This window comes from Colossoma macropomum, unplaced genomic scaffold (genome assembly GCF_904425465.1).
Source record: "Colossoma macropomum unplaced genomic scaffold, Colossoma_macropomum, whole genome shotgun sequence".
Classification (NCBI taxonomy): Eukaryota; Metazoa; Chordata; class Actinopteri; order Characiformes; family Serrasalmidae; genus Colossoma; species Colossoma macropomum.
In genome coordinates this window covers 1327129-1354960 of record NW_023494784.1, presented here as the reverse complement: position 1 = coordinate 1354960, position 27832 = coordinate 1327129, and the positions used below count along the sequence as shown (strand labels likewise).

At 42.8% G+C, this 27832-nt stretch overlaps 1 protein-coding gene across 1 annotated transcript; it reads left to right on the top strand.

Annotated features, from left to right (window-relative positions):
* On the top strand, nt 1–26990 carry cog3 (component of oligomeric golgi complex 3). The gene is given in 24 exon segments (XM_036575454.1): nt 1–245; nt 1934–2071; nt 2157–2218; nt 2375–2540; nt 3580–3654; nt 3741–3833; nt 5190–5315; nt 5416–5496; nt 6030–6073; nt 6515–6641; nt 8172–8263; nt 8380–8519; nt 10113–10273; nt 12890–12998; nt 13498–13520; nt 13522–13617; nt 15851–15940; nt 17376–17496; nt 17767–17855; nt 20511–20645; nt 23078–23153; nt 24284–24411; nt 25487–25585; nt 26403–26990. Coding segments are annotated over 24 exon segments (2511 nt in total). The 5' UTR covers nt 1–35; the 3' UTR covers nt 26433–26990.
* Nucleotides 26991–27832: the final 842 nt, after the last annotated feature.

The window sequence follows — 27832 nt, the reverse complement described above, 5'->3', positions numbered from 1 at the left end:
GTTGTGATGACGTCGGTCCGCAGTGTCTGAAGACGATGATGAAAATGAAGGCAGAGAGAGACAGAGAGGAGAAACAGGAGGAGAGAGGGAGGCCGGAGAGAGCGGAGAGAGGAGAGGACAGAGAGAGAGAGGAGCGGGCGGAGGAGAGGCAGGAGCGGAGCGGCTGGACCTCACTGACCGAGAGACAGAGCGAGTCTGTGGAGGAGATCCGCGCCGCCGCCGAGACCCTGGAGCTCCCAGCAGAGGCGAGACTAACCCAGCATACACACGGATTACCTTACACACCTCAGTACCTGCTGGCTACCAGCCTGGAGTTCACTTCTTATTGGAATTCCCCGTTCCACCTTAAATAGTGCAGCAGCTACAGGCGCCAGGACGTCACTGCCACACCATTTAAGGTGGAACGGAGAATTCCAGTAGGAAGTTGGATTAACTTCAGCTTCATTATTTTGTTTAGGCCGCCGATTTAATGATAAAAGCCCCACATCTCATCAAATCTGTTGTCCAGTTAACTAAAAGCAAGTGACTGTCAGCGGCCGATTACTGTAGTACAGTAACAGGGACTTTTATGTGTAAATAGAGCCTCTTCCTCCGCATTTAGCTACCAGATCCCAGTTACTGCAGAAATGGATCGACATGCTGTTTAATTTTATTTTAACGAAGTCTTTCCCATATAAATACAAGCAGAACGCTTCTAGCCAGAATTGTTGACTGACTAAAGAGGCTTTTATTTTAGAGGACAGTACGCTTCTTCCTCCTAATGCTGCACAGGTTGGTTCAGTAAATAAAAGTCCTCCAGTAGAATGTTTTCTGCTCCTGCTCTGCCACCCTCTGACAGAATAATCCCCAAAAATCCGACCCCTAGAATTTATAATCAGAAAAAAAACACCAGTCATTTAAATGTGGGTGTGTCCATAGCGTAAGCCCCCCGCCCCCCCACCCAGATAGTTTAAATCACTGACAGTGGTTTCCACGGAGGACAGTAAACATACAGTAAATGTTTTTCTGCCAGCTTTTTATCTGCTAACTCATCCAGCGTGTTTGAGATATCGACACTGACCCAGAAATGTTCTGTGTGACTGAGAAGGTGCTTATATACTGCTTTTTGATTGGATGGCTGATTTCCCCATAGCAACCGTTCAAATTTGGATTTTTTTCCATAGTAATAAATATCAGTCAAAAGTTTGTTCACTCCTCTTATGTTACAATGATACAAGTACACTAGCAGTACTATAGCAACCATTTAACAACACCATAGCAATGACCAGCAGCTGGTTAGTAACATCCTAGTAACTACCTTGGATAACACAGTAACCACCAAGCATCACTCTAGGAACCACCTGGAACACCATAGTGACCACCTAAAAATGCCCTAGCAACCATGGGGGATACCGCAGAAACCACATTTCATTCCTCTAGCAAACCCTTGGCTACCACCAGAGATACCATAGCAGTCGCCTAACGACACCTTAGCAACCACCTGGAACTCCATAGTGACCACCTAGCAACACCCTAGCGACCATGGGGGATACCACAGTAACCACATTCCATTCTCCTAGCAAACCCTTAGCTAGCTCCAGAGATACCATGGCAATCACCTAGCAACACCCTAGCAACCACCTGGAACACCATAGCAACCACCTAGCAACACCCTAGCAACCGTGGGGAATACAACAGTAACCGCATATCATTCCCCTAGTAAACCTTTGCCTACCACCAGAGATACCATACCATACCATAGCAGTCACCTAACAACACCCTAGCAACCACATGGAACACCATAGCGACCACTTAGCAACACTACCGATACCAGGGAAGCCTATTTTCTTCAGGAAATGCACTTTTGTAGTTTTTGCTGTTTTTCTAGACGATTCTGAAGTCGTGATCATCCCACAGCAGAACTGATGGCTCTGTTTTCCTGCTTCCTCTCCAGCTCCCCATAGAGGACCTGTGCTCGCTGTCCTCGCACTCCTTGTTCCCGGCGGCCGTTCCTGCCTCCACTGAGGACGTCCTGCTGAAGGGCTTCCAGATGCTGGGCATGGAGGACCAGCGGATCGAGACGGCTCAGCAGGTACGAGCTCACTGCGCAGCGGGGTTTGTTTCACCTGGTGTCGTGTGTCGGTTCTTTGCTGACCGCTGCTCTTTTTCTGCTGCAGTTTTTCTCCTGGTTCTCCAAACTGCAGGCCCAGATGGACCAGGACGAAGGAGCCAAGTACAGGTCTGTGTTAAACGTTTCGCTGTAATGACCGTGTCTCTAACGCGGTCAGACTGAGATCGAAACCAGCAGACGGTCTGCAATCAGAGCACATCAGCTCGTCTGTGCAGGTCTCTTCATTCCTGACTGTAAAGTTCTCCATATTTCTCCATCTTTCAGGAGAACCCGTGAGTGTCTGAGCTGTTATCAGGATCAGTGTGACTCCATCCTGACGGACGTCTCTGCGGCGCTGGAACATCTGGACTCTCTGCAGAAACAGTACCTGTTCGTCTCCACCAAAACCGGGACTCTCCACGAGGCCTGTGAGCAGCTGCTGAAGGAGCAGGTCAGCATTTTTGTTATTTTATAAAGAAAAAAAGCAAATTTAAATACTTCAAACTAGACAACAAGAGGTATTTTTCATTTGTTTTATTTTTATTTTCTGTTTTATTTAACATTTCATAAATTTAGCAAGAAAAATGTTTTGAAGATAAATAAAACACTAATGTAGTATTGGACACACACACACACACACACACACACACACACACACACACAGATATATATATATATATATGTATATATACGTACAGTCGTTGTATAATCATCTACAGCGCTATTCATTTTTTTTTTCATTTATTTTATTTCATTTTATGGTTTCCTGCTAATCATTTGTAATTATGTTTGACTAGTATATTAGAATGATTTTATACATTTATTAATATTGCTTTAATATTATTGAAAATGTTTATGCTACATTTTTAAACAGTAAACTAAAATAATAATGTGACGTTATTATTATTATCATTATTATTATTATTATTATCATTATTATGTAGTATGGTAGGAGTTGTATGGCTGTTATCATCTTTTACTTAAGTTTTATTGACTTATATAAATTATAACTTACTAATAATTGTTGTGTACAGAAGTTTTGGCGCCCCCAGTTGTATTACTTGTGTTGTTTTTCTAAGTGAAAATAATCTAATACGTCTACAGAGATGCATGTTTTAATGCACAGTTATGGTTTATTTGCTTAATTTAACACATAATTTAACAAATGTAACACACTAATAAATAAAACGTGAAATGTTTGCAAAAGGTACCATACCTTTTATGTTTTCTTGTTTTCCCAAAATGTGAAGCTCAGCAATTAAATAGAAAATTATACATTCTGTTTGTTCCCTGAAGATGATGTGTGACTTACTTTCACTTAGAAAATCAACAAAAGGTTCAATTTGACCGGGGGTACCAAAACTTTTGCATACTACTGTGTTTCTTTTATTTCATTTAAGGTTATTTTGCACATAAGCAGCTAAGCGTTTATTTTCTGTGTTACGACTGAGTTTTGAAGCTAATTTCTGTCTAATGTTCCTCTGCTGCAGTCTGAACTGGTGGACCTGGCTGAGAGCATCCAGCAGAAACTCTCATATTTCAACGAACTGGAAACCATAAACACGGTACGGTTTATTATTTAAGCTGCACCTTCAGACGTTTGGCTTCTTTTTGTTCGCTAACCGTGTCTCTGTGTCTGTTTTCTGCTCAGAAGCTGAATTCGCCGACGTTATCGGTGAACAGCGAGGGCTTCATTCCGATGCTGTCCAAACTAGACGACTGTATCGAGTACGTCTCCTCACACGTGAGTCCAGCGTCCTTTTGGCCTGTTTGCTCGAACACCGTGTTGCTCAGTAGTGTTTACTCAGATGGTGTTGAGGAAAGTAGAGCTGTAGTGATCTTAGTTGGCCAGTAATGTTGGCTGACATCGAGAACCCACAGTTTTATCGCTATTGGAAAAACTATATGACAGCTGTCCATCCTGATCTGGTGAGTCTGAACATAAAAATGCGTAAAATGTATCACACCTGACCATTAACATCAAATAGCATTTAACACAAAATAAACCTGTTTCTATGACAACAATTGAAGAAACATAAGACAAAATTAACAGAAAACATAACCTCAAACAGTTCTTATGTTTTTAGGCAAAAGTTTGTGCACCCCCAGTCGATTGACATTTTATTGATGAAGTGAAAATAAGGAGACACTTCTGCACCTTTTAATGCACAATTACTGTTTATTTGCTGAATGTAACATATATGTTTAATATGTTAAATTCAGCAAATAAATAGAAACACTAAAATAAGCAGAAAAATGCTGTATTCAAGTTTGTAGACTGTAGAGGTTGTTTGCTTATTTTCCCTTAGAAAATCAGCAATACATGAAATTTGACAGTGTTCAAAGTCTCGCACACAATATGTAGATTATTTCCATAAATTATTTCTGCTGTTTATCTGAGTTTTTTTATTAAAGTGACTGTAAAAAACGGACAGACAGACGCAGAGAACGTATTTCATAATTCACAGGTGACAAATGACTTTCATGTCTTTAGCCGTCAGTAAACTGAGTATAATGGAGTGTTATATATTGAGTATAAAATGACTTGAACAGTATACCGTTGTTTTTTGGAGTTTTTAGCCCATTAAAATTCACTATGTACCCAAATTATCATATTGACTGGGCCCTAGAATTAAAAAAATCTTTTGTCTGGATATTTTACATCAAATCTTTTGAGTTTATAAACAACTTACAAGCTGTGAGTGTGAACATCTATAGACAGTAACTCATATTCACAGCCTCCAAACTGTATAAACTCAGATATACTCAAACAGAACATGTGATATACTAATTACTACATATAAAATCAGATGTTATTTTTCTTTATTTAAGAGCTGAACAGACTCTCACAGTTAAATATACATGCCTGCCCCCCCCCCATCCCACCAAACTCAGCTCAGAGTTTATGGAGAACCTGTGTTCAACTAGATTTACTGTATGTATCCCAGCCTTATCTGCCTGTAAACCTCCAAAAGTGCCACAAAACTGTATTTTATACAGGTAAATCATGCAGGTTTACACCTTTGGAAACTCCTGGACAGACCCAGTCGTGCAGAATTAGAAGAAAAGTGAACTGATGCCTCTTCCTCTCCTCCCGCAGCCCAACTTTAAGGATCACCCCGTTTATCTGGCGAAGTTCCGGCAGTGTCTGTCCAAAGCCATGCAGCTCATCAGGACCCACGCAGTCAACACCTTACACAACCTCACCAGTCAGCTCACCAAAAGGGTCAGTGTGGCCATTTCTCTTCCATAGTGGCTCATAACTGAATGTGTGAACTGACCGCAGCTGCAGCAGGTTTACTAAACGTGTGAATTGGTCTCAGCAGGACCCGATGGGCGTGGCTAACGCAGACAACGCCTTCACACTCTACTACGTGAAGTTCAGAGCAGCGGCACCTAAACTCAGAGTAAGGACTGTAAATCATCACCTTAAAGGAGTGTTTCACCAGCTTCATGTCTTTAGGTTCCCTGTTATTAAGCACAGGCTGGTTTCCAACCAGCTTCATCTCCTGAGCTCCAGTCTACAAACCTAATGGAGGTATTATAAAGAGTGGAGATGCACCGATACTGATACCTGATCCTTTAGTATCGGCCGATACCAATGCTAACTCTACCTAACCTAACTCACCTATAAGTCCTGAAATTTATACAATTACATTTTTAAACTATTGTATTTTGTTAAAATCTACGTTCTGCATCACAAATAAAACACACTCAGCTTGGCTAGATAAACACCACCCCCATCACAAAGTACCAGTTTTTAAACACCTTGATTAAAGCCAGTGAAAGCCTTAATCTTCACCAATCCTCTCCTGTTAGTAAATAAGTCAATATGTTGAGTCTTTTGAAGGCAAAACCTCTGAAGTCACTGAAGTTGGTGAAACTCTTTTTAAATTGTGTTTTGATTATTGCACAATTAAGTCTGTGTTTTCTGTTGCAGGCGCTCATTGAGCAGGTCGAACAGCGCTCAGAGAAGATGCCAGAGTGAGTGGTTCATTCAAAATTCCCCATAACTCAGTGTGTGAGATGTAAACAGAGAGATTCAGAGTGGTTTGGTGTGAAATGGTTCAGATGTCTTTACAGTGGTGCTGATAGGAACCAGGGGTCGCCATGACTACAACACAAATATAGACATTTTATTTACTATCCAGAACCACCAGTGAACCTACACGAGTCTTCTGAGTTTATATGGAATGTTGATGATGGAAAATAGTGGAAAATCTGAAATAATAAGTTTTCTTTGGGGACTATTTTGCCTCACAGCGCCCTGCATGTATCCCTCCACCATGAATGGAGTTTAAGTTCTCTAAACTATCATAAAACAGTGTCTCAGTCATCAGGCAGTGAATTCATAACCAGTTCATGTATAAATTCTCTGTGAGGTTATATTGTGTTTTATGTTTTATTTGTTTATCTGTCTCTCAGGTATCAGCAGCTGCTGGACGATATCCACCAATGTTACCTGGACCAGAGGGAGGCGCTGCTGAGCCCCAGCATCAACTCCACCATCACCGACTTGACCAGCCAAAGCAACAAAGACCACTGCGCTCTGGTCAGGCCTTTATACCCCACCTCACTACTCTAACCTCACTAGGAGGATAATGTTATGCTTGATTGGTGTATATAATAGTAATTCACTAAAAGACGGTCAGTGAGAGATGCTCTGAAGATCGAGGGGCGAATACAGTCAGACAGTTTTACGTTTACATTCACTGATTTACATTTGCTTTTATGATGCATTATTAAAGCGTTAATATGAACAGCTGCTGCAGTTTCAGCTCCTGTTTTGCTGTAAACTGGTGTTTGAGATCATAGTAATGATAGCAGAAATCATAAGAGGGTCAATGACGACATCCATGTCCATTATTTTACTATTAAATAGTTCAATATGTAATGACAAATCACGTTATTCTACAATGCCATCTTCATGTAAATACATGGTCACTGTTTTAAAATAAAAGTAATTTTAGGCATTTGTACCTCCCAAAGTCTGAAAACGTGAGATGGTGTGACCGTCCAACGATATATGGATAAAGTAAACTATTAAAAAAAGTATAGTCAAGTCGTATAAAATTCTGCATAAAATAATTGAGTATGTTTTTTATTATTTTCAAATCTATAGGTTTCAAAATAGAACAGCTTTAAAAGTATTCAACTAATTGTAAAACTGATTTCCTCAAATGTCACACGGCACAACCAAAAAGTCAAAGGACTTTTATTCTAAAGTGCCTATGTGGGCAGCGTATTGCATCATAAAGAAGACCCCAAGTGACCTTAATGCTGAGGTCAGTAGCTCTTTCACGAGTATTGAAAAGATGGTCATTTTTGAGTCGTGGTACCGAGTCCACCAGGTCAGGTCATGCAACAATAGAAAAACCATGAACATGTATTAATATTGTAATAATGTTTATATATTTTTTAAAAAGTATAATCTTCAGTTCAAGGACAACGTTTTATACGTGTGTCCATGTACAAAGACTAGTTTATACATATTTGCAGTAGTCATAACGTAAGTAAATAAATATTTAACACAAGATACATATATATATATATATATATATATATGTAAGAAAAATTTGTGTACTAGGAAAAAAATGACTTACCGACTTGGAGTGGGTTTGTTAACAGGTGGCAGAAATGGACGACATATGACACCATAGAAACACTTAGGCATAAATTAACATAAATGCACAGATACCACACCTATAAATACTCATTTGATAAACAGTGTTGTAACCACAGCCTCTTTTCCTTCCCCTCCTCCCCTTTTTTATGTTTTTCTGACTGTGACATTCTTTATTGTTTATATTTATGCATACCTGGAAAAATCCCAATGAACACTTAAGTGTCAAAAAAGAAAATTTATTTTAAAACAAATACAACCACATTAAATTGATTCTTGCAGAACACACAACATACAAAAATGTCCATCATGTCCTTTTTAATAAGATGTGTTTTATATTTTCACTTTAAAGACTGTATTAGTCATTGATCCAATAACAGATCGCTGTGTTGTTCTTATGTGGTGATTAATAATAGATCTTGTGTTTCCTGTTAAATCTGCTGGTTTGTGTTCTCTCAGGTGCGCAGCGGCTGTGCCTTCATGGCTCACGTGTGTCAGGATGAGCACCAGCTCTTCGGCGAGTTCTTCTCCAAACCTACGGCCAAGCTGGAGTGAGTACTGACTACTGGACTGAGTACCAGAATAGCTCCCCCTGCTGGGTCATTTGTAGATGGTGCCCATGCAGAATGAACAGGTTTCTGAAGGCCTGTGTTGTTTCTGCCCTCAGTGAGCTGCTGGAGAAGTTGTGCTTGTCTCTTTACGACGTGCTGCGTCCGCTCATCATCCACGTGGTTCACCTGGAGACGCTGTCCGAGCTCTGTGGCATCCTCAAGAACGAAATGCTGGAGGATCACGTCCACAACAACGGTGAGTCGGTGAGCACGACTGTGTCGGCCCACAGTCGGCAGTAAAACAAATACAGACTCATTAAGATGGTCAAGATGGTCAGCACCAATAGACCTTTTTTCACAAGAACAGAAGTGTGTAAACGCTGGTTAAACAAGTTCCGCTGTTGCCTTTCGGACAGTTACTAACCTCAGAAATACAGGCGTTCATATCACTTCAGCACCACAGAAAGGTGAGTCACTTTATCTGTGTCATAGTTCCCAAGTTTGGAATTCGAGGATGAGTCCGGAACTGTTGGAGAGCCAAACACACAACGATGTGGGAGTCCAGACTAAATGAAGGGTTTAAACGTCTACAGAGTGATAAATCGATGGAGATGAAAATAACTAGAACCAAAGCACCAGATTAGCCATGTTAGCTGGAGATAAAACAGCTCACTAACAATGAACTGGTGACTGAAGTGTCTGCCATGTGGAATCACTTTAGTCTGTGCTAAAACAATCATAGAAGTCATTCATCTGAAAACAGCACAAGGAGTTTTAAAGGCAAATATAAAGTTGAGTCACATTTGAAAATATGGATTTTTTCTTTATATAAACTTGGAAATAAACAACAACGAATTTTTGAATTTTTAAAAAATTTGTTTAAACATTAATGTAGTCAATGTTTCCTTTATTTAAAATGTAAGCAGATTTGTGACATCAAATGCCTTTGTACAAAAAACGTCTTGCGGATTTGATCTGCTCCTCAAAGGCTTTTGCACAAACTCGTGGAGTTCATGCGGCTCGAGTGGACGCGGTCATTAACCCTCTGGTGTTGACGAATGTTTCCTGGTGTTTCCCTCAATAAATTTGCACTAATCCAGCTCAGAAATCCAGTTCAAACACTTCCTGAATCTGTAAAGTTACCCTTTCCATTCCATCTTATCTCGAGATCATACGAGACTCACATCCGGAGTTATGAGCCTGTGAAGAGGGGCTGAGATACACGTCATCTGCCTCAAAAATGTACTGTAGGTGGTTCTGTATAGCACCAAAAAGGGTTCATTTATTGTTAAAGCTTGACATCATAACAATAGAAGATCACTTTTTGGTGCTATACAGAACCATTTTCAAAAAAACTCTATATAGAACCATCTACAACACATTCTCCATCAATCTGAAGCACCATTTCATGATGCGAACAACCCTTTAATCATGCCAAGGGTTCTTTGAGTGTTCATGGTTCTGTAAAGAACCACTTTCTTTACTAAAGAACCCTTGAAGAACCATCACTTTTTGAAGCGTACCCTTATCGAATACTTGCTCTCACAGTGTTTATCATGATGCTAAAAACTAAAACTGAAACTAAATAAAAACTTTTAGAACCGTTAGAATCCCCACTGGGTAGCATAGGAATCGGACTAAATCACGGAGAACGTTGGGTTAAATAAAGTACCCCGACTCCAGCAGTCCAACAGTTCTGTAGTCAAACATGGTAGCGTTCTAGACGATCTGAAGGAAGTTCTGTTACTGTGATTAATAAACTGTTGGATATGAGCTTCTGCTCCTCTAACCCATCAGACGTTCTCCTGTTTTACCATCCTGAGAGAGAACGTGTGTGTTTGTCCCTCAGCGGTCCAGTTGGGGGCGTTTGAAGCTGTGGTGAAGCAGATGCTGGAGGATGTTCAGGAGCGCCTGGTGTACAGAACCCACATCTACATCCAGACCGACATCATCGGCTACAGCCCTGCGCCAGGAGACCTGGCCTACCCTGAGAAACTGCAGATGATGGAGGTTAGAACCTTTCTGAACTGCAGGAGGTTAGAACCTTCCTGAACTGCAGATAATGGAGGTTGGAACCTTTCTAAACTGCAGATTGCAGAGCTTAGAACCTTTCTAAACTGAAGATGATGGAGGTTAGAACCTTTCTGAACTGTAGATGATGGTGGTTAGAACCTTTCTGAACTAGATGATGGAGCTTAGAACCTTTCTAAACTGCAGATGATGGAGGTTAGAACCTTTCTAAACTGCAGATGATGGAGGTTAGAACCTTTCTAAACTGCAGATGATTGAGGTTAGAACCTTTCTAAACTGTAGATGGCAGTTAGAACCTTTCTAAATTGTAGATGATGGAGGTTAGAACTTCTTTGAACTACAGACGGAGGTTAGAACCTTTCTGAACAGCACATGATGGAGGTTAGAACCTGCTGCAGAACAGCTGCTGAAAAAGTTCTGTTGGAGAACCTTTATTAGTCTGAGCTAAATCGACCTGTGTGGTCAAAGTTTATTTAATTTAGTGCTTTTTAAAACAGACGTTGTTGCAAAATCCAGATCTGAGCCCCCATTAGCATCACCAGGGGGGGCAGTGGGAATGAAAGACTCCCTAAGAGCAGGAAAAAGAAACCCTGAGAGGAACCAAGACTCAGAAGGGGAACCATCCTCCTCTGGTCGACACCGGACAGGAGACAATAACACACGATCAACATGAACAGAGAATCTTTAACAATAAAATAAAATATTTAAATACAGAGGAGGGGAAAAGCAGGTGAAGCAGTGGCTCTGATCTCTGATTAAACAGTTCGAGTCTGTGCAGCAGCAGCAGCAGCGCTGGACATCAGGGAGCTCCATGGTGGTCAAGCTGGTGTAGGATAGAATTAGAGCCCTGTAGAACCTTTAAAGGAACAATCATATCGAGCCTAAAAAAAAGAGTATCGTTACACCTGCAGAGCCGAGAGTGAGCAGCGCTGTGTGAGTCTGAGCCGAGAGTGAGCAGCGCTGTGTGAGTCTGAGCCGAGAGTGAGCAGCGCTGTGTGAGTCTGAGCCGAGAGTGAGCAGCGCTGTGTGAGTTTGAGCCGAGAGTGAGCAGCGCTGTGTGAGTCTGAGCCGAGAGTGAGCAGCGCTGTGTGAGTCTGAGCCGAGAGTGAGCAGCGCTGTGTGAGTTTGAGCCGAGAGTGAGTAGCGCTGTGAGTCTGAGCTGAGAGTGAGTAGCGCTGTGTGAGTCTGAGCCGAGAGTGAGTAGCGCTGTGTGAGTCTGAGCCGAGAGTGAGTAGCGCTGTGAGTCTGAGCCGAGAGTGAGCAGCGCTGTGAGTCTGAGCCGAGAGTGAGCAGCGCTGTGAGTCTGAGCCGAGAGTGAGCAGCGCTGTGTGAGTCTGAGCCGAGAGTGAGCAGCGCTGTGTGAGTCTGAGCCGAGAGTGAGCAGCGCTGTGTGAGTTTGAGCCGAGAGTGAGTAGCGCTGTGAGTCTGAGCTGAGAGTGAGTAGCGCTGTGTGAGTCTGAGCCGAGAGTGAGTAGCGCTGTGTGAGTTTGAGCCGAGAGTGAGTAGCACTGTGAGTCTGAGCTGAGAGTGAGTAGCGCTGTGTGAGTCTGAGCCGAGAGTGAGTAGCGCTGTGTGAGTCTGAGCTGAGAGTGAGTAGCACTGTGAGTCTGAGCCGAGAGTGAGTAGCGCTGTGTGAGTTTGAGCCGAGAGTGAGTAGCACTGTGAGTCTGAGCTGAGAGTGAGTAGCGCTGTGTGAGTCTGAGCCGAGAGCGAGTAGCGCTGTGTGAGTCTGAGCCGAGAGTGAGTAGCGCTGTGTGAGTTTGAGCCGAGAGTGAGTAGCGCTGTGTGAGTCTGAGCTGAGAGTGAGTAGCGCTGTGTGAGTCTGAGCTGAGAGTGAGTAGCGCTGTGTGAGTTTGAGCCGAGAGTGAGTAGCACTGTGAGTCTGAGCCGAGCCGAGAGTGAGTAGCGCTGTGTGAGTCTGAGCCGAGAGTGAGTAGCGCTGTGTGAGTCTGAGCTGAGAGTGAGTAGCGCTGTGTGAGTTTGAGCCGAGAGTGAGTAGCACTGTGAGTCTGAGCTGAGAGTGAGTAGCGCTGTGAGTCTGAGCTGAGAGTGAGTAGCGCTGTGTGAGTCTGAGCCGAGAGTGAGTAGCGCTGTGTGAGTCTGAGCCGAGAGTGAGTAGCGCTGTGTGAGTCTGAGCTGAGAGTGAGTAGCGCTGTGTGAGTTTGAGCCGAGAGTGAGTAGCACTGTGAGTCTGAGCTGAGAGTGAGTAGCGCTGTGAGTCTGAGCTGAGAGTGAGTAGCGCTGTGTGAGTCTGAGCCGAGAGTGAGTAGCACTGTGAGTCTGAGCTGAGAGTGAGTAGCGCTGTGTGAGTTTGAGCCGAGAGTGAGTAGCACTGTGAGTCTGAGCCGAGAGTGAGTAGCGCTGTGTGAGTCTGAGCCGAGAGTGAGTAGCGCTGTGTGAGTCTGAGCCGAGAGTGAGTAGCGCTGTGTGAGTTTGAGCCGAGAGTGAGCAGCACTGTGAGTCTGAGCCGAGAGTGAGTAGCGCTGTGTGAGTTTGAGCCGAGAGTGAGTAGCGCTGTGAGTCTGAGCCGAGAGTGAGTAGCGCTGTGTGAGTCTGAGCCGAGAGTGAGTAGCGCTGTGTTTGTTTGTGCTTTAGAAAATCGCTCAGTCTCTGAAGGAGGAACAGATGAAGCTGATGTCACCGGACTCGTCCTTCTCGGATGTCCAGCTGGAGGATCCGGAGTCCAGAAAGATCATCAGTCCGGGTCAGTCTCAAACCAGCTTTAGTCTAAACTGGCTTTAAAAAAATATAAGAAAATAAATAAAACGCACAGCTGTGTAGCTTTGAAATAGGATTTATATTACATTCTAACTATTATTATTATTATTATTATTATTATTATTTCCTATGTATTACTAAATTTTAGCTAGTTATTTTTTTATTTTTACTGCTTAATTTAATGTAATTGGGTAATTAAAAATTATACTCATTGCTAGATGATGCATAGTCAATCAGTGAACTTTATTTAACTTTATCATTTGCAGTACAGCTGAGCATAACAATACACAATATACAGGTATTGAAAAGTGCTAAAATAGAATAATTAAGAACACATAATAGCAAAAGAAATACAAAGAAGTTAAAGAAATAAAAGTTAAAAATAATAATAATAATAATAATAATACTAATAAAATACTTGTTTTTCTTCTTCTTTTTCTTTTTTCTTCTTCTTCTTCTTATTATTTTTATGATTTGACCACTAGGTGGTGTTGAAGGCTCGCGGGTGCCCGGCAACTGTTTCTCCGGCTGATCTGCACGGCATGTGGTATCCAACGGTCAGACGCACGCTGGTCTGTCTGTCCAAACTGTACCGCTGTATAGATGTGAGTTCATATACGCTGACCCCACTATGTTGTAATAGGAATGTCATCTTTTCTTAATAACACAATCATTCATAGTATTTTGTTTAATATCCCTGTTAATTGACTGTAAGGTGTAGATCAGATGTTGACGTTCAAACTTTTGTCAATTTAATGCTGCATTTACATTTTGGTGTTGTTGTAAAAAAAAAAACCTTCCATGCTTCACAGCGTCTCGTGACCAGTGGCAGCTGTAGAGATGTTGCTATGGTAATAGCTTTACTCGCAAAAGTGGATGATGATCAGAGGAGAGCTTTAGCAGTGTCTAATGTTTATTTAAGGTGGAGAAAGACAGGAGAAAAAAGGCCAAACATGTTGGCTTTGAAAATTTTATTAAATAAATAAACAGGCAACAACGAAGTGCCGACATCAAACACTTCGCTGTTGTCAGAAGAAAATCTCGTATCTCCAAAATGGTAACTTTACAGGAGAAGGAAAATACTTCACTTTTCATGTAAGTCAATGGAACCAGAATTTTTTCCAAGTCATTTAAAACCGTTTCTTTTGGTCCATTCATCATGAAATTTACACACAATGTAAAGAGCAACAGGCATTTTCAAATTATGTCAAAAACTGAAAAACATTTTAATGAGAATGAAAACAAGAAATGGTGATAATAAACGCTGTTAGTGTCCTTCATTCTGTGTCAGCCGTGTGTTACTCCTCTGAAAACACGACTCGCTACACAGAATACAGAAAACAACCAAAGCAGGAAGGAAAGTCACCGTGAGCACACAGACGCCATCTGTACACTTAGACCCAGTCCCATTTCTTATTTCTGTCACTTGGAACTGAGTTACAGGGTAGTGGTTGAGATCTTCCCTCTGAAATGGGACCCTCAAATAAAAAGAGCATCACTTCATTAACAGCTACCAGCGCTGCTCTGTAGGCGACCCTGCCAGTCTGCAGTGACAGCAGAGGAGGGTAAAGTTCAGCTCCTCACTGCTGGGCTTTAGTTACATTTAGGGCATCATATGCCTTCAAAGAGGGGGGCAATTATTTATTATCACCCACCACTAATTCTTCAGTGATATGAAGCTGAAGTCAGATATTCACCAGCTTCTTGTTCGAATTTTCCCATTCCACCTTAAATGGAGCAGCAGTTCTGATGCCTGAGGTTCCAGAATGTAACTGCTGCTCCATTTAAGGTGGAACGGGAAATTTAGCTACTGAGACGTCAGCAATACTAGAGATTTTTATGCTTGTTATGAAGAAAAGGACCAAAATACACTGAAACAACATTAAACTAAGATAATATGATGGTTATTGTAATTTATTTAACAGAAAATTCTCACATTTGTGGGTTTCTTTGGTCTCTTGTTCTCCATCTTGCCGGTTTTTCTTTTTTTCTTTGTTTGGAGTCTCTGAAAAACCTCTGTTTGGAGGGTCATGTAGCCCCAACACTTCACCCTCCCCCTCTATCTCAACAAGAATCGGGACACCCTACCCCTAGACGTGAACACGCAAAACAGAGGGGTATGGGCTGAGTGGTAGGGGCGAGGGGTGAAATGGGACGGGTCCTTAGTCTATGAAGTGATGAAAATATTCACTAACAGCAGCCAAAGCGCAAAGAATAACTAAAAACAATGGAACTGGATGACCAGTCAGTCTCTGCTGTCGAGGATGCTGGACATCATGGCATATTCTGTAGCTACTGTAATCATTTCAGTAAATTCATTTTATTAAACTGTTTTTGTTTATTGCTGGCTCAGTTTTGTCTCATTAGCAGTATGAAAACAGATTGTCTCAGTAATAAAAGCGCATTTTCTGTATTATCTTATTTTTATCTTTAGTGCGTTTCGTCAAAAGGGGAAAAAACAGCAAAAGAATCTCGTTTCGTTCCAGTTTGGGTTTCTGACGGGGAAATTTTAATTTTGGTGCATATTAATATATTGTTATAAAATACTGCTTGCACCTTTTACTTCAACTATGAGGCGCCCGTGGCTCCCAATAAAACTAAATTTGGTTTATTTCTCCCACATTCCGCTGACCGCTACAGTTCACTGCCACTGCTGCTTGCAGTAACAGAAATTTCCCACGCTGCTCCACTGAAAACAGTCTAATATCAGGTTTGCCGACAGCTGCCTACAGCCATAATGTAAAAGCAGCATAACTAAAACATGTATTTCATCAGCTGGTGCTGGTGCTGGTGCCCTCAGCAGGTGTCTGACGCTGTTTTCTCTGTGTGGTGTTTCAGAGGGCGGTGTTTCAGGGTCTCTCCCAGGAGGCGCTGTCTGCCTGTATTCAGTCTCTGCTCAAGGCTTCTGAAATCATCCTCAAAAACAAGGTGAGGCTTTAAAGGGGAAGTTCATTTCTTCATTTAGATTAAAGATGAGCCTTTAAGAGCTTGTTGGACATCTCATTCCAAAACCATGGGCTTTAATATGGAGCCCCCCCCCCGCTTATTGGCCTCCACTGAAAAGCTTTCCACAGTTTTTTTGGAGTTTGTGTCCATTCAGGCAAAAGAGCATTAGTGAGGTCAGACACTGATGTTGGACGAGAGGACCTGGCTCACAATCTCCGTTCCAGTTCATCCCAAAGGTGTTCAGTAGGGTTGAGGTCAGGGCTCTGTGAGGGCCACTGGAGTTCCTCCACACCAAACTGGTCACTCCATGTGTTTATGGAACAGGAAAGGCTTTTCCCCAAACTACTGACACAAAGCTGTAGGTGGCCTGCGCACCCTGATCGAGCAGGGAGCAGCGTGCTCTGAGAACTTGTAGAGAGGAGAATTTCCACTCTGTAATGTCTTCTGGGTTTCTCAACCGCTAGGGGGCGCTCCCGAGCGAGTCCAGAATGAATCGGTTAAGATGGAGCATTTCAGCAAAATCAGTTTATAAATGTTGAAACATTTTAAATGTAAAAGAATTCATTCATTTCCTGAACAGCATAAACATTTTAACACTGCTGTTATATTTTAAGAGCTTTTAAACTCGAGTTGTAGTTTAAAATGGCGCCTCATGTACATTCATGACGTCTGTGAGCGCAAACAGCCAATGAGCTGCTCCGCTCGCCAACCAATCAGCACTCAGTAGCAGTAATGTTAGCATCCTGCTGCCCAAAACCTGTTTGCAGCGCCCTCTGGTGTTTTGCAGTCATGTTTTTGGTAGAACGTGGGAAACAGGAAGAGACCATTCTCCCCGTGAACTGCCTGTGGTGCGCTCTCTCAGAAAGACAGAAAATGCCACGGTTCACATCACCTGCACAGTGAACTGAACCGAAGCCTGACGAGCTGCGGATTTCGGTTTCAGAACCGTTAGTAAACAGGAACAGCGCTGCAGTGCTGCATGATAATGACCGTGTTTGGTGCGTCTCCTGTTTGTGTGGATCTGGGTGCAGGATTGAGTCGTTCTGATGAAGCTCAGTCTGAGAGGGGTGAAGGCTTTCAGGATCAAAGCCTCTTTCCCTCAAGTCTGTGACAAATCCGCCTAGACACGGGCTGCTTTAGCTTTAGCAGCCAGACGCTCCTGGACAGCCGAGTCCCCAAAAACCCCAAAAACCCCTCAAACCCTGCCGAAAACTGCAGCTGCTTCTGGGCCGCTGGCCTGGAGACGGGATCGGGGATCATGTACCAATAAAAAGAATGTTAGTTTTCATCCTTATTCACTCAGACGTGATCACACAGCCAGTAGAGACTGAAACTGTCATACTTAATGATTAAACAAATCAGCCTGGCCAGTTTAGAAAGGTTTTAATGTGTGATGAATCCTCTTCTGCTGATACAGAGCCAGATAGACGGCCAGCTTTTCCTCATAAAGCATCTCCTCATCCTGAGAGAGCAGATCGCGCCCTTCCACGCCGACTTCGCCATCAAAGAGATTTCACTGGACCTGAAGAAAACTAGAGGTGGGTTATCCTGGACGCCTGCACGTTTTCAGAGGGTTGTTCTGTATAATATTTAATACGATATTTCAGCCCAACGATGCTGTGAGCAGAAGCTTAACAGCCTAATATCATTACATTCATTTCTTCAACATTGTTTTGATTGAAATTTCCCTTTTATATTCAACTCTGTGAAGTGCAAAGAGGTGTAATGCTCATGACCTGCCACCAGATGGCGATGTTGTATTGAAGAAACATATTCTAAATAATCCATTTATCCGTCTTTGTTCTCAGACGCTGCTTTCAAAATCCTCCACCCCAAAGCTGTGCCCAAATTTTTCCGCCTCAACAGCCACAACGCCATCCTGGAGTTTCTGCTGGAGGTACCGATTCTGTTTATTCAGCCTGTCAGACTGTGACGCCTCCCACACCGGTTGCCTTGTCCTTTAGTTTTCCACTGGAGCTGCGAGGCTAATGCAACTAACCAGTAACAGAAGCTTATGTACACCAATTAGCATGGTGCTAACTGCATGCCTAGACCACACACCTGCCTCAAACGCTAGTAAAGTTGGCTTCTTACTCAAATTGCTCCTCAAACCATGCGTTGCTTAGTAGTTTATAATAGACTTTTAACTTCTAATTGATTTATGTGCTTTCTGACTTTAGCGTACTGTTATAGGGATGACCAGATCCAGTTTTTTTGTCTTCTGATCCAAACTGAGTACCGGCTGATTCTGATCTGATTGTGTTTTTATAGATAATAATGTATACATATTTTTAATGAATGTTTTATCCACCTTTTTCACATGACCACTGTATTTTGAGACTAAGGCCAGTTGGGGAAGGGAAGTGTCACTCACTACTGTTTTAGCTGAGTCAAGGAACGTGTGCTTGTTAAATTATCATTATCACCCATTAAATAAATCTCTAAGTTGTGCGGCTGAGTGAAACTGAAAATACGGCACAAATAGGAATGTTATGAGCATAAACATCTCGAAAAAGACATACGCAGAATCTAAATCACTGCTGGAAAAAAGCCTAGTTGTTAATATTGAAATTTGTGCCCATTATACATCACTATGTATTGCCATTGCTTTACACTTTTGTGCCTGTACCTGACAGCAGCCACGTTTACATGCAGCCTAATAATTTGTTAATAATCTGGCTAATTACTCAATCAGAATAGAATATGTCCATGCAAACACTTCAGTCGGAATAAGTTCGATTGACGCCATTCGGAATACAATGTCTATCCGACTGATCGAGGTGGGTAATCCTGTAAATAATCAGTTAAATAGAAGAATAATATCCATGTAAACGCCTGTATCTGATTACATTCCCTATCGGTAAGTCTAAGTCCGTTCTGATCATGTTCGTCACGTCATAGTGACAGTTTATACCGTTCAACATGGTGGAGCAGAAACTGGTCTGCAGAGGAGACGAAGTTTATGCTCTGAGCTTTAAAAGACGGCGGTGGGACGGACGTCCAGCTTATGTGTCTCAGAACACGACGTCTTCCTCTCGGCCTTCTTTAATAAGGACATGTGAAGGACGTTTTCCTGAGTCTGACATCATTTTAAAGCAGTTAAAAACGCAAGCACTGCTCACTGTTGCTCATCTCACTCTGACTGGACTCACGTGATGCTGGTTGTCATGGTAACGTCTGCACTAAGCGGTTCTCTACGCAGGAGCGTTGTTTTGGATCGGATTACTTGTAGTGAGCATGAAAACGGAGATTTTCCATCAGATTGTTGAGAAGAGTGAGAATAAACACCTCAGTCTGAATCTGAGACTGAGGTGTATGTATTTAATTGGGGTGGCAAAAATCTTTGCTTGTAAACACAGACAGTGTAAAAAGAAGAAGTTGAACTTAACTGACGTTATTACAGTAAGTCATTTGTGTAGAATCATGACTGATGCGTTTTGATCACACAGGACCAGGTTTCTGTGGACAGATTGATTATAAACAGACACTAAAGCATTCAAGCATCCCAACAATAAAGATCATTTAATTTTGAATTTATTCGCATGTTTCTGTCATCCCTGCAACCCAGAAGGATAAGCAGTTTAGAAAATGTGTGTGTGTGTGTGTGTTTCTGTCATCTTAGGATGCCATTAGCATATAAAAGGTTTATGCTTTGCCGGAAGTTCTGTCTGAAAGTCACTCAAGGCATCAAGGGACGCAGGAATAATGAGGATAGTGTAGTTAATATTGGCGAAATTATGATGAAATTTGCTGGTGTGGCTACCATACATACATACATACATCATCTAAACCGCTTATCCTTCTGGGTCGCAGTGGGGTGCTGGAGCCTATCCCAGCTGTCATTGGGCGGAAGGCAGGATACACCCTGGACAGGTCACCAGTCCATCACAGGGCAGACAGACAGACATACACATTCACACACACACTCACACCTAGGGGCAATTCAGCACGTCCAATCAGCCTGACTGCATGTTTTTGGACTGTGGGAGGAAACCGGAGTACCCGGAGGAAACCCACGCAGACACGGGGAGAACAGGCAAACTCCACACAGAAATGACCCTGGTCACCCGACCGGGAAACGAACCCAGGCCATTCTTGCTGTGAGGCGACAGCGCTACCCACTGCGCCACCGTGCCGCCCCGGTGTGGCTACCAGTTGCTGTAATATTCACCAGTGAAGTTATTCGTTTTTGATATATATATATATATATATATATATATATATATATATATATATATATATTATATATATATATTATATATATTTATATATATGAAGAATTAGAGCTGAATCAGTTCAGCTTTGATAGCTGATCCATTAAAAAATGTCTGGATCAGCTCAGATCTCTCTCCTTTAGACTGGGACGACTCTACTGTTCTCTGTGAAAATTTGGCTGTTGCTGTGTGTAGCTGTGCTAATGTACTTTAGTCCATGAGAATAGATGACAGTGAGTCATACAGTGTCAGAAACCCCATGAGATGATGGAGGAAAGCTGATCCAGGGGGCTGTTGTCGCATATGATTTTGATTTTGAGTGATTATTTTGGTTTCAGGGAACTCCAGAGATAAAGGAGCACTACATCGACTCGAAGAAGGACGTGGACCGACACCTGAAGTCCAGCTGTGAGCATTTCATCCAGCAGCAGACCCGTACGTTCGTGGGCAGTCTGGAGGAGTTCCTGACCAAGGTGAGTCTGGAGGACAGTGAGACATCTGCCTAGCAAGCTACCGAAGTTAGCCGGCCTGCTGAAGTGCAGGTGAGGTATTCCTCAAGTCCCTTTAGGACAGTGGTGCCCAATCCTGGTCTGGGAGATCTACCACACCTGCCTCTAATATTCAGATGCCTCTGATAACCTTCATTACTTCAATCAGATGAGTTAGACTAGGGTTGGAGCTAAACTCTGCAGGTTGGGAGATCTCCAGGACCAGGATTGGTCACCCCTGCTTTAGGAACTGTGTGGTTCTCTTTTAGGAATCATGTAGTTAAAGGAACGTTATGCAATATGGACAGTAAGTATTTAAAACTGGTACTGCAGGCCAAGTTCTAAATGTTGGAGCGAGTTGTTCTTTTGTTATATTTCTGTTTGGTTCTCTATTGGGAATTATGGCATTCCCCCTTTAGGAACTGTGTGGTTCCACTTTAGGAACTGTATAGTTCTCTGCAGCAACTGTTTGGTTCTCTAATGGGAATTATGGCATTCCTGCTCAAGGAACTGTGTGGTTCCTCTTTAGGAACTCTTTAGTTCTCCATCAGGAACTATGGTTCTCTTTTATTATAGTGCCACAGCGCATCAGTTTGTGACTCTGAGTGCTGCTGAAAGATGAGGGTCCAACATCTCAGCCAAAGACTCTAAACAGGCACAACCAGAAAGGGATGAAGGTTCCAGTGAAGCGACGGAACCACAGATAGACCCAATAAAGGCCTGAACAAGTCTCTGAATGGATTAAACGCGACTGCGTTCTGCTGTTAAACTGGAAGCTCTTCAAAATAATGGAGCGGGAGACGGACGGGCTCGTTACGAGTCTAAGAATAACAGTGAATCTGAAGGAGCGGTAAAGAAAATAAGTGTGTCATGAGCCGCTGGGAGAGGGCGTCTGGGGATTATCTGCGGGAAGCGGTTCCAGATTTCGGAGGCATAAAAAACAAAACCCATTTTGGGGGTTCAGCTCTCGGAATATTGGATAAGTCCACACCAGACGCTCTTTACGTCTGAAATAACAGCCAGATACGCAAAAGGCTGCAGACCATTGAGAGAATTAAACCATTAAAAGAATTTTAAAGTCAGTTCTAAATTAAACAGACGCAGCGCTGTTAAAGCAGCCGCTGTGTCTCTGACGCTTGTTTATTCTCTGCCTGTGGCGTTTTAGCTGCCGCTGCACTGAGAGCTGCTACTTTCTTCAGGAAGTCAAAGGAAAATTAAAGAGTCAACTTAGTGCCTTTGGAACGTCTGACTCGTTGTCAGGATGAAAGAGCGAAGTCTCTGCTGTGTGGCAGGCGTGTGATTTAAGGATCAAATCGGAGACAAGAGGAGAACGTTCCTCACTTTGGGCTTGATCTGGAGAGCGACTCCATACTGTGCACTAGTGCTTCCGAATCTCTTTGCAGAAAAAGGAACTTATTTTTACTCCATTTTTCTGGATGATTTTTATAGATTTAAGCATTTTGCCGGGTTTCAGAGAACTGTGGAGGAGAATTTCCCCTCCTGTAGTGATCGGGACTGTAGCTGGAACCTAAAACTGACATATGGTTAATATGCGCTTATTTACTCTGGACATTTTTCACATGAGTTTAGGCCCAGTCCTATTTCACCCCTCGCCCCTACCACTCAGCCTCACCCCTCTGTTTTGTGCGTTCCTGTCTAGGGGTAGGGTTGAAATAGAGGGGTAGGGGTGGGGCGAAGTGTTGGGGCTACATGACCCTCCAAACAGAGAGATATGAGAAAAGATGAAGCTGACAGTAACCACATGTAAAATTGTAAATGTAAGTGCAATTATATTCCACTAAATAGAGATATCGTGCTATAATAACTGTAAAAAGTGTATTATTTACTTAGAAATAGTTATTTTCACAGTCTTCGTCATTCAGACCAGTCAGCCAAATGAAAATGTTCACAAATGACCACTGATTAAGGGCATGGCAGAACCAATAGCAGCAGTTGGTGGGGCTAGATAGTAAAACTGAGGGCTACCAACACACAATACACGTCCAGCTGTGCTGCATCTCGAAGGATTTATCGTTTGATTTTCAGCTAATCTATTTTAATAACACATAAAACATGCAGATTACAGATTATCACAGTTTATTAATAATTATATGCTACACTACATGCTACAAAAAATGGTTCTTTAGTAAAGAAAATGGTTCTATATAAAACTATGAACACAGATAATTTTATTTCTTTTCTTTTTTGTTACTAATATTTGGAAACTGTCCATCTGCAGACCTGCAGCTGTGTGAAGCTAGCTATGCTGGATAGCTGTAGCCTGTTTATTGTTATAGATGTGATTGTTCTGATTGGCTTTTGAAAATGTTTACATGGAAACAGACTGTTTAGCCTCCGCAGAGCGGCGGAACAGCGAGTACTTTAACACGGAACCTATTTTATGTGTGTTTTTGCAGATATCAGCATTAAAAACAATGGCCATCCAAGGAGGCCCGACCTACAACCTCTCCCAGCAGCCCTGGGCTCAGCCAGGTGAGTCGTCTCTTTACGTAATGAATGATTTTTAATCATTAGCAGTTATTAATTAATTAATTAATCATACTCAGAGCTGGATAGCAGTTATCAGAAGGTCATGAACTAATCATCTGACCTCATTAAGTGTTGTTGGGTAAATTTGGTCTGATGGTTTGCTGTAGAAGAGTGGTCACCAACCCTCTTCCTGAAGCACTACCTCCTGCAGGTTTCAATGCTGGGGGGCTTTATACCCCTCTAGCCTTCACTTGACATTGGGCGACCTTAGGCTCTGCTCCACAACCCCCTATTCTATTTGTCAGTGCTTTTTTATAGGGATTATAGATGTTGAGATAGAGGGGTGGGGTGAAGTGTTGGGGCTACACGATCCTCCAAACGGAGGTTTTTCAGAGTCTCCAAACAGAGTGGCTGCACAAGAGACCAAATAAACCCACAGATGTGAGAATTTTTTCTGTTAAAAATTACGATAAACACTGTATTGTCTTAGTTTGATGTCGTTTCAGTGTATTATGGTTCATTTCTTCATAACAAGCATAAAAAATCCCTAGTAAGGCTGACGTCTCAGTAGCTAGGCTAAATTTCCCGTTCCACCTTAAATCGTTCAGGCTGTTACCCAGAATGTAGCACCACGATGCATCTGCTGCACCATTTAAGATGGAACGGGAAAATTCGAACAAGAATCTGGTGAATATCTGACTTCAGCTTCATATCACTGAAGAATTAGGGGTGGTGATAATAAATAATTGCCCCCCTCTTTGAAGTCATATGATGCCCTAAATGTAACTAAAGCCCAGCAGTGAGGAGCTGAACTTTACCCTCCTCTGCTGTCACTGCAGACTGGCAGCGTCGCCTACAGAGCAGCGCTGGTAGCTGTTAATGAAGTGATGCTCTTTTTATTTGAGGGTCCCATTTCAGAGGGAAGATTTCAACCACTACCCTGTAACTCAGTTCCAAGGGGGCAAGAAGACCCTTGAAAAAACAAGGGGTAGAGGGTAAAAATAAGAAATGGGGCTGGGCCACATTTTAAGAGCATTAGTCAGTTTTTTCTCTCTCATATCTATGAAACAGAAGTTTTCATTGTGAAGTTTCTGGTTAAAAGGATTAAGCAGGTTCTTTATGTTCCTCTACAGCGAAGATCAATGATCTGGTGATGTCCATGTATCGTGTTCTGAAGACCAAGCTGCCTGGAACCTTACAGAGCATGTCTTTATATCTGGCGAATAAGGACACAGAGTTCATCCTCTTCAAACCAGTTAGGGTGAGTCATCAGCCCGGCAGCTTCTGCTGTTCTCTACACCTAGACCGCTTTCTGGTCACCTGAAGACTGTGGCGCCTTCTGAGTGTTAGCAGGATTTGGTAGAGTTTGGTTGGTAGGTTGGCTAGTACACGGACATGGGTACAGTCTAGGCTGCCATCTCGGTGGTGAAGATGAATTTGCTTCCACAGATCCTTTAGGAGGTGCTGCTTTTGACAATCTGGCATCTGTTGACTGTTGGATTTGACCTGGTAGATGTGGTGCTACCAAAACACCACTGAGGGATGGCCATTCTGAACACTGGTCATCTTGACCTATAGCAGGTGTGGTTTATAGACCAATAATTTGTGTTACTCCCCTATGTTAGTATGTTGAGACGTTCTGTGGCCCGTAGGTTGTGTATTTTCCTAGTAAAGTGGCCAGTGAGTGAAAGCACAAGGTAGGTGTTTCTAATAAAGTGGCCAGAGAGTGGAAGCACAAGGTAGGTGTTTCTAATAAAGTGGCCAGTGAGTGAAAGCACAAGGTAGGTGTTTCTAATAAAGTGGCCAGAGAGTGGAAGCACAAGGTAGGTGTTTCTAATAAAGTGGCCAGAGAGTGGAAGCACAAGGTGGGTGTTTCTAATAAAGTGGCCAGAGAGAGGAAGCACAAGGTAGGTGTTTCTAATAAAGTGGCCAGTGAGTGAAAGCCCAAGGTAGGAGTTTCTAATAAAGTGGCCAGTTAGTGGAAGCACAAGGTAGGAGTTTCTAATAAAGTGGCCAGAGAGTGGAAGCCCAAGGTAGGTGTTTCTAATAAAGTGGCCAGTTAGAGGAAGCACAAGGTAGGAGTTTCTAATAAAGTGGCCAGAGAGTGGAAGCCCAAGGTAGGAGTTTCTAATAAAGTGGCCAGTTAGAGGAAGCACAAGGTAGGAGTTTCTAATAAAGTGGCCATTGTGTGGAAGCACAAGGTGGGTGTTTCTAATAAAGTGGCCATTGTGTGGAAGCACAAGGTAGGAGTTTCTAATAAAGTGGCCAGTGAGTGGAAGCACAAGGTAGAACCAGCTCTGGTTCCCAGAGACAGTGAGCGTCTTTGCTTTTTCCAGAACAACATCCAGCAAGTGTTCCAGAAGCTGCACACTGTCCTGCAGGAGGAGTACAGCGGGGAGGACCTGCAGATCATCGCCTGCCCGTCCATGGAACAGGTACCGAAACAGTGGGCATGACTGTTGATTATGATCAGGAGGAACCTTATTGGCATACATGCTAACAATGTCAGCATTAGCTACCCAGCTAGCTTATTATGTTAGCAAACACTCTAGTAATCATTCTAATATCAAATTACTGCCTCCGTCTGAGGGCATCAAACAAACGTTACTCACCACCGCCCCCTAAAGATGTTATTGCAGCTGTTAAAAGTTTGCAACTTTAGTCAGACCTATGATGTGTCTCTATTAAGATTAAGATTAAGTGACCCTAATTTGTCCCACAACGGGGAAATTTCACCTCTACATTTAACCCATCTGTGCAGTGAAACACCACATACACACTAGTGAAGACGCACAGCTAGGGGGCAGAGAGCACACTTGCCCGGAGCGGTGGGCAGCCCTATCCACAGAGCCCAGGGAGCAGTTGGGGGTTAGGTGCCTTGCTCAAGGACACCTCAGTCACATCCTGTCGGTTTAGGGATCGACCCGGTGACCTTCCGGTCACAAGGCTGGTTCCCTAACCTCCAGCCCACGACTGCCCCCATGAACGTGTTTATTGCTTTGTTTGCGTTTTTTTTTTGGCCAGTATTTATAAGTTAGCTTTTTACTGGAAGGATGGACTCCTCAACATCCCTGGACTCACTTCTCCTCAACATCCCTCTTATTTTACAACCCCTGATGTGTAGACAGATTCATTTTACACTGCAGTGCTGGTCATGGTGAAATCACTTACGGTCCATCTTGAAGATAAAGGAGTCGAGTCGGCTGATAAATCACTCTAAAGCTGGTGTTTGTTTTCTCTGCTCTCCTCCAGATCAATCTGTTGCTGTCGGTGAGTAAGTAGTGGGATCAGCGCTGCTGTGGAAGCTCCTCGGTGTCCAGCAGAGACGGCCGGCCATCACCCACTGGCTCTGTCGACCAGTGGGGTTCCTCTGACCTCTCACGCAGAACACTTTAATTTATACCAAAGACTGTGTGCTAGCACGTCTGCGTGAAGCAGGACAGAACAGTCGGGCTGGACGGGGTCGACTTTTATACGATTGCTTTTGGTACTGAAAAATCTGTGTACAGATAAATTCTGGTGTGTGGAGAACGTTGTGTTGAGTGCGTTCTGCTCTGTTGGGGAAAGTGGGCTCCGGATTGAGGTCTGGACTCTGGTTCTGGTGGACGCTATGACCATTTACAAACACACTGGGCGGCAAAATGAACAAAATGAGCCCTTTTGTTCGCAGAACCCGGTGTGTCCTGCTGAAACGATACGAGTTACGTGTGTTTATAGAGGGATGAAATAATAACTCCTGTTGACTAATGATCCTTTGTGCTCGTGGTCTGCAGAGATTTTGTATTTATTTTGATAACAGATTGTATGTTTTATGGCCTGAATACATTGAGCTCGCTCCCATTTTGATTCAGCTTCGGTTTTAAGGGACACGTTTTTAAGTTTGCAGTTTAATGTTAGTCTATAAACAATAAAACACTGAAATCTAGATGCACCGATCTGATAATGGATCTGGATACTGAATTGGTTTTGGCACCAATACTGACCTTATTGATCAGGTATCAGTCCACTATCGATAGTGTTTCTTAGACACTATAAAAAGGGAAGTGTGTCGTTCCAAAACATGCTAAACCTCAAATTCTCACTTTGTGTTGTTATTAATGGAACTGAATGATCTACAAACAGATAATAATTATGAACGACTGTTACAGAGAAACGAGTGTTTCTTTGCAAAGTGAACTTGTGTTCGTCTAAACCAGGAGTCACAACATAAATGTTGTCATTTTGTCCTTTCAACAAAAATCAAACCACCTTGGGAGCCACAACGTTTTACTGTCTTGGCTGTAAACATGTCTCAGTATGTGCTGAAGTGCCAGTATAGACTAAAAAATATAAACAAAAATGCAAATTTACTTTGCTCTGCTTTAAGTTTCAGCTCAGCTACAGCCGCTTTTCTCGCATCTCCAGCAGGAAACTTTTCCACTAAAGTAGAACAGTTTCTTGTAAAATGTCTCTCAACATTCGATTTTTTTATGAGGCTGAAGTCGCTTCTCATTCGCCAGCTTCTTGTTTGAATTTTCCCGTTCCACCTTAAATGGTGCCTGAGGCTCCAGAATGTAACTGCTGCACTATTTAAGGTGGAACGGGACAATTCGAACAAGAAGCTGGCGAAGGAGAAACTGACTTCAGCCTCGTGACTTTTTAGTGTTTCAGTTTCTCGTTGCAGATTAAACGAATCAGGAAAC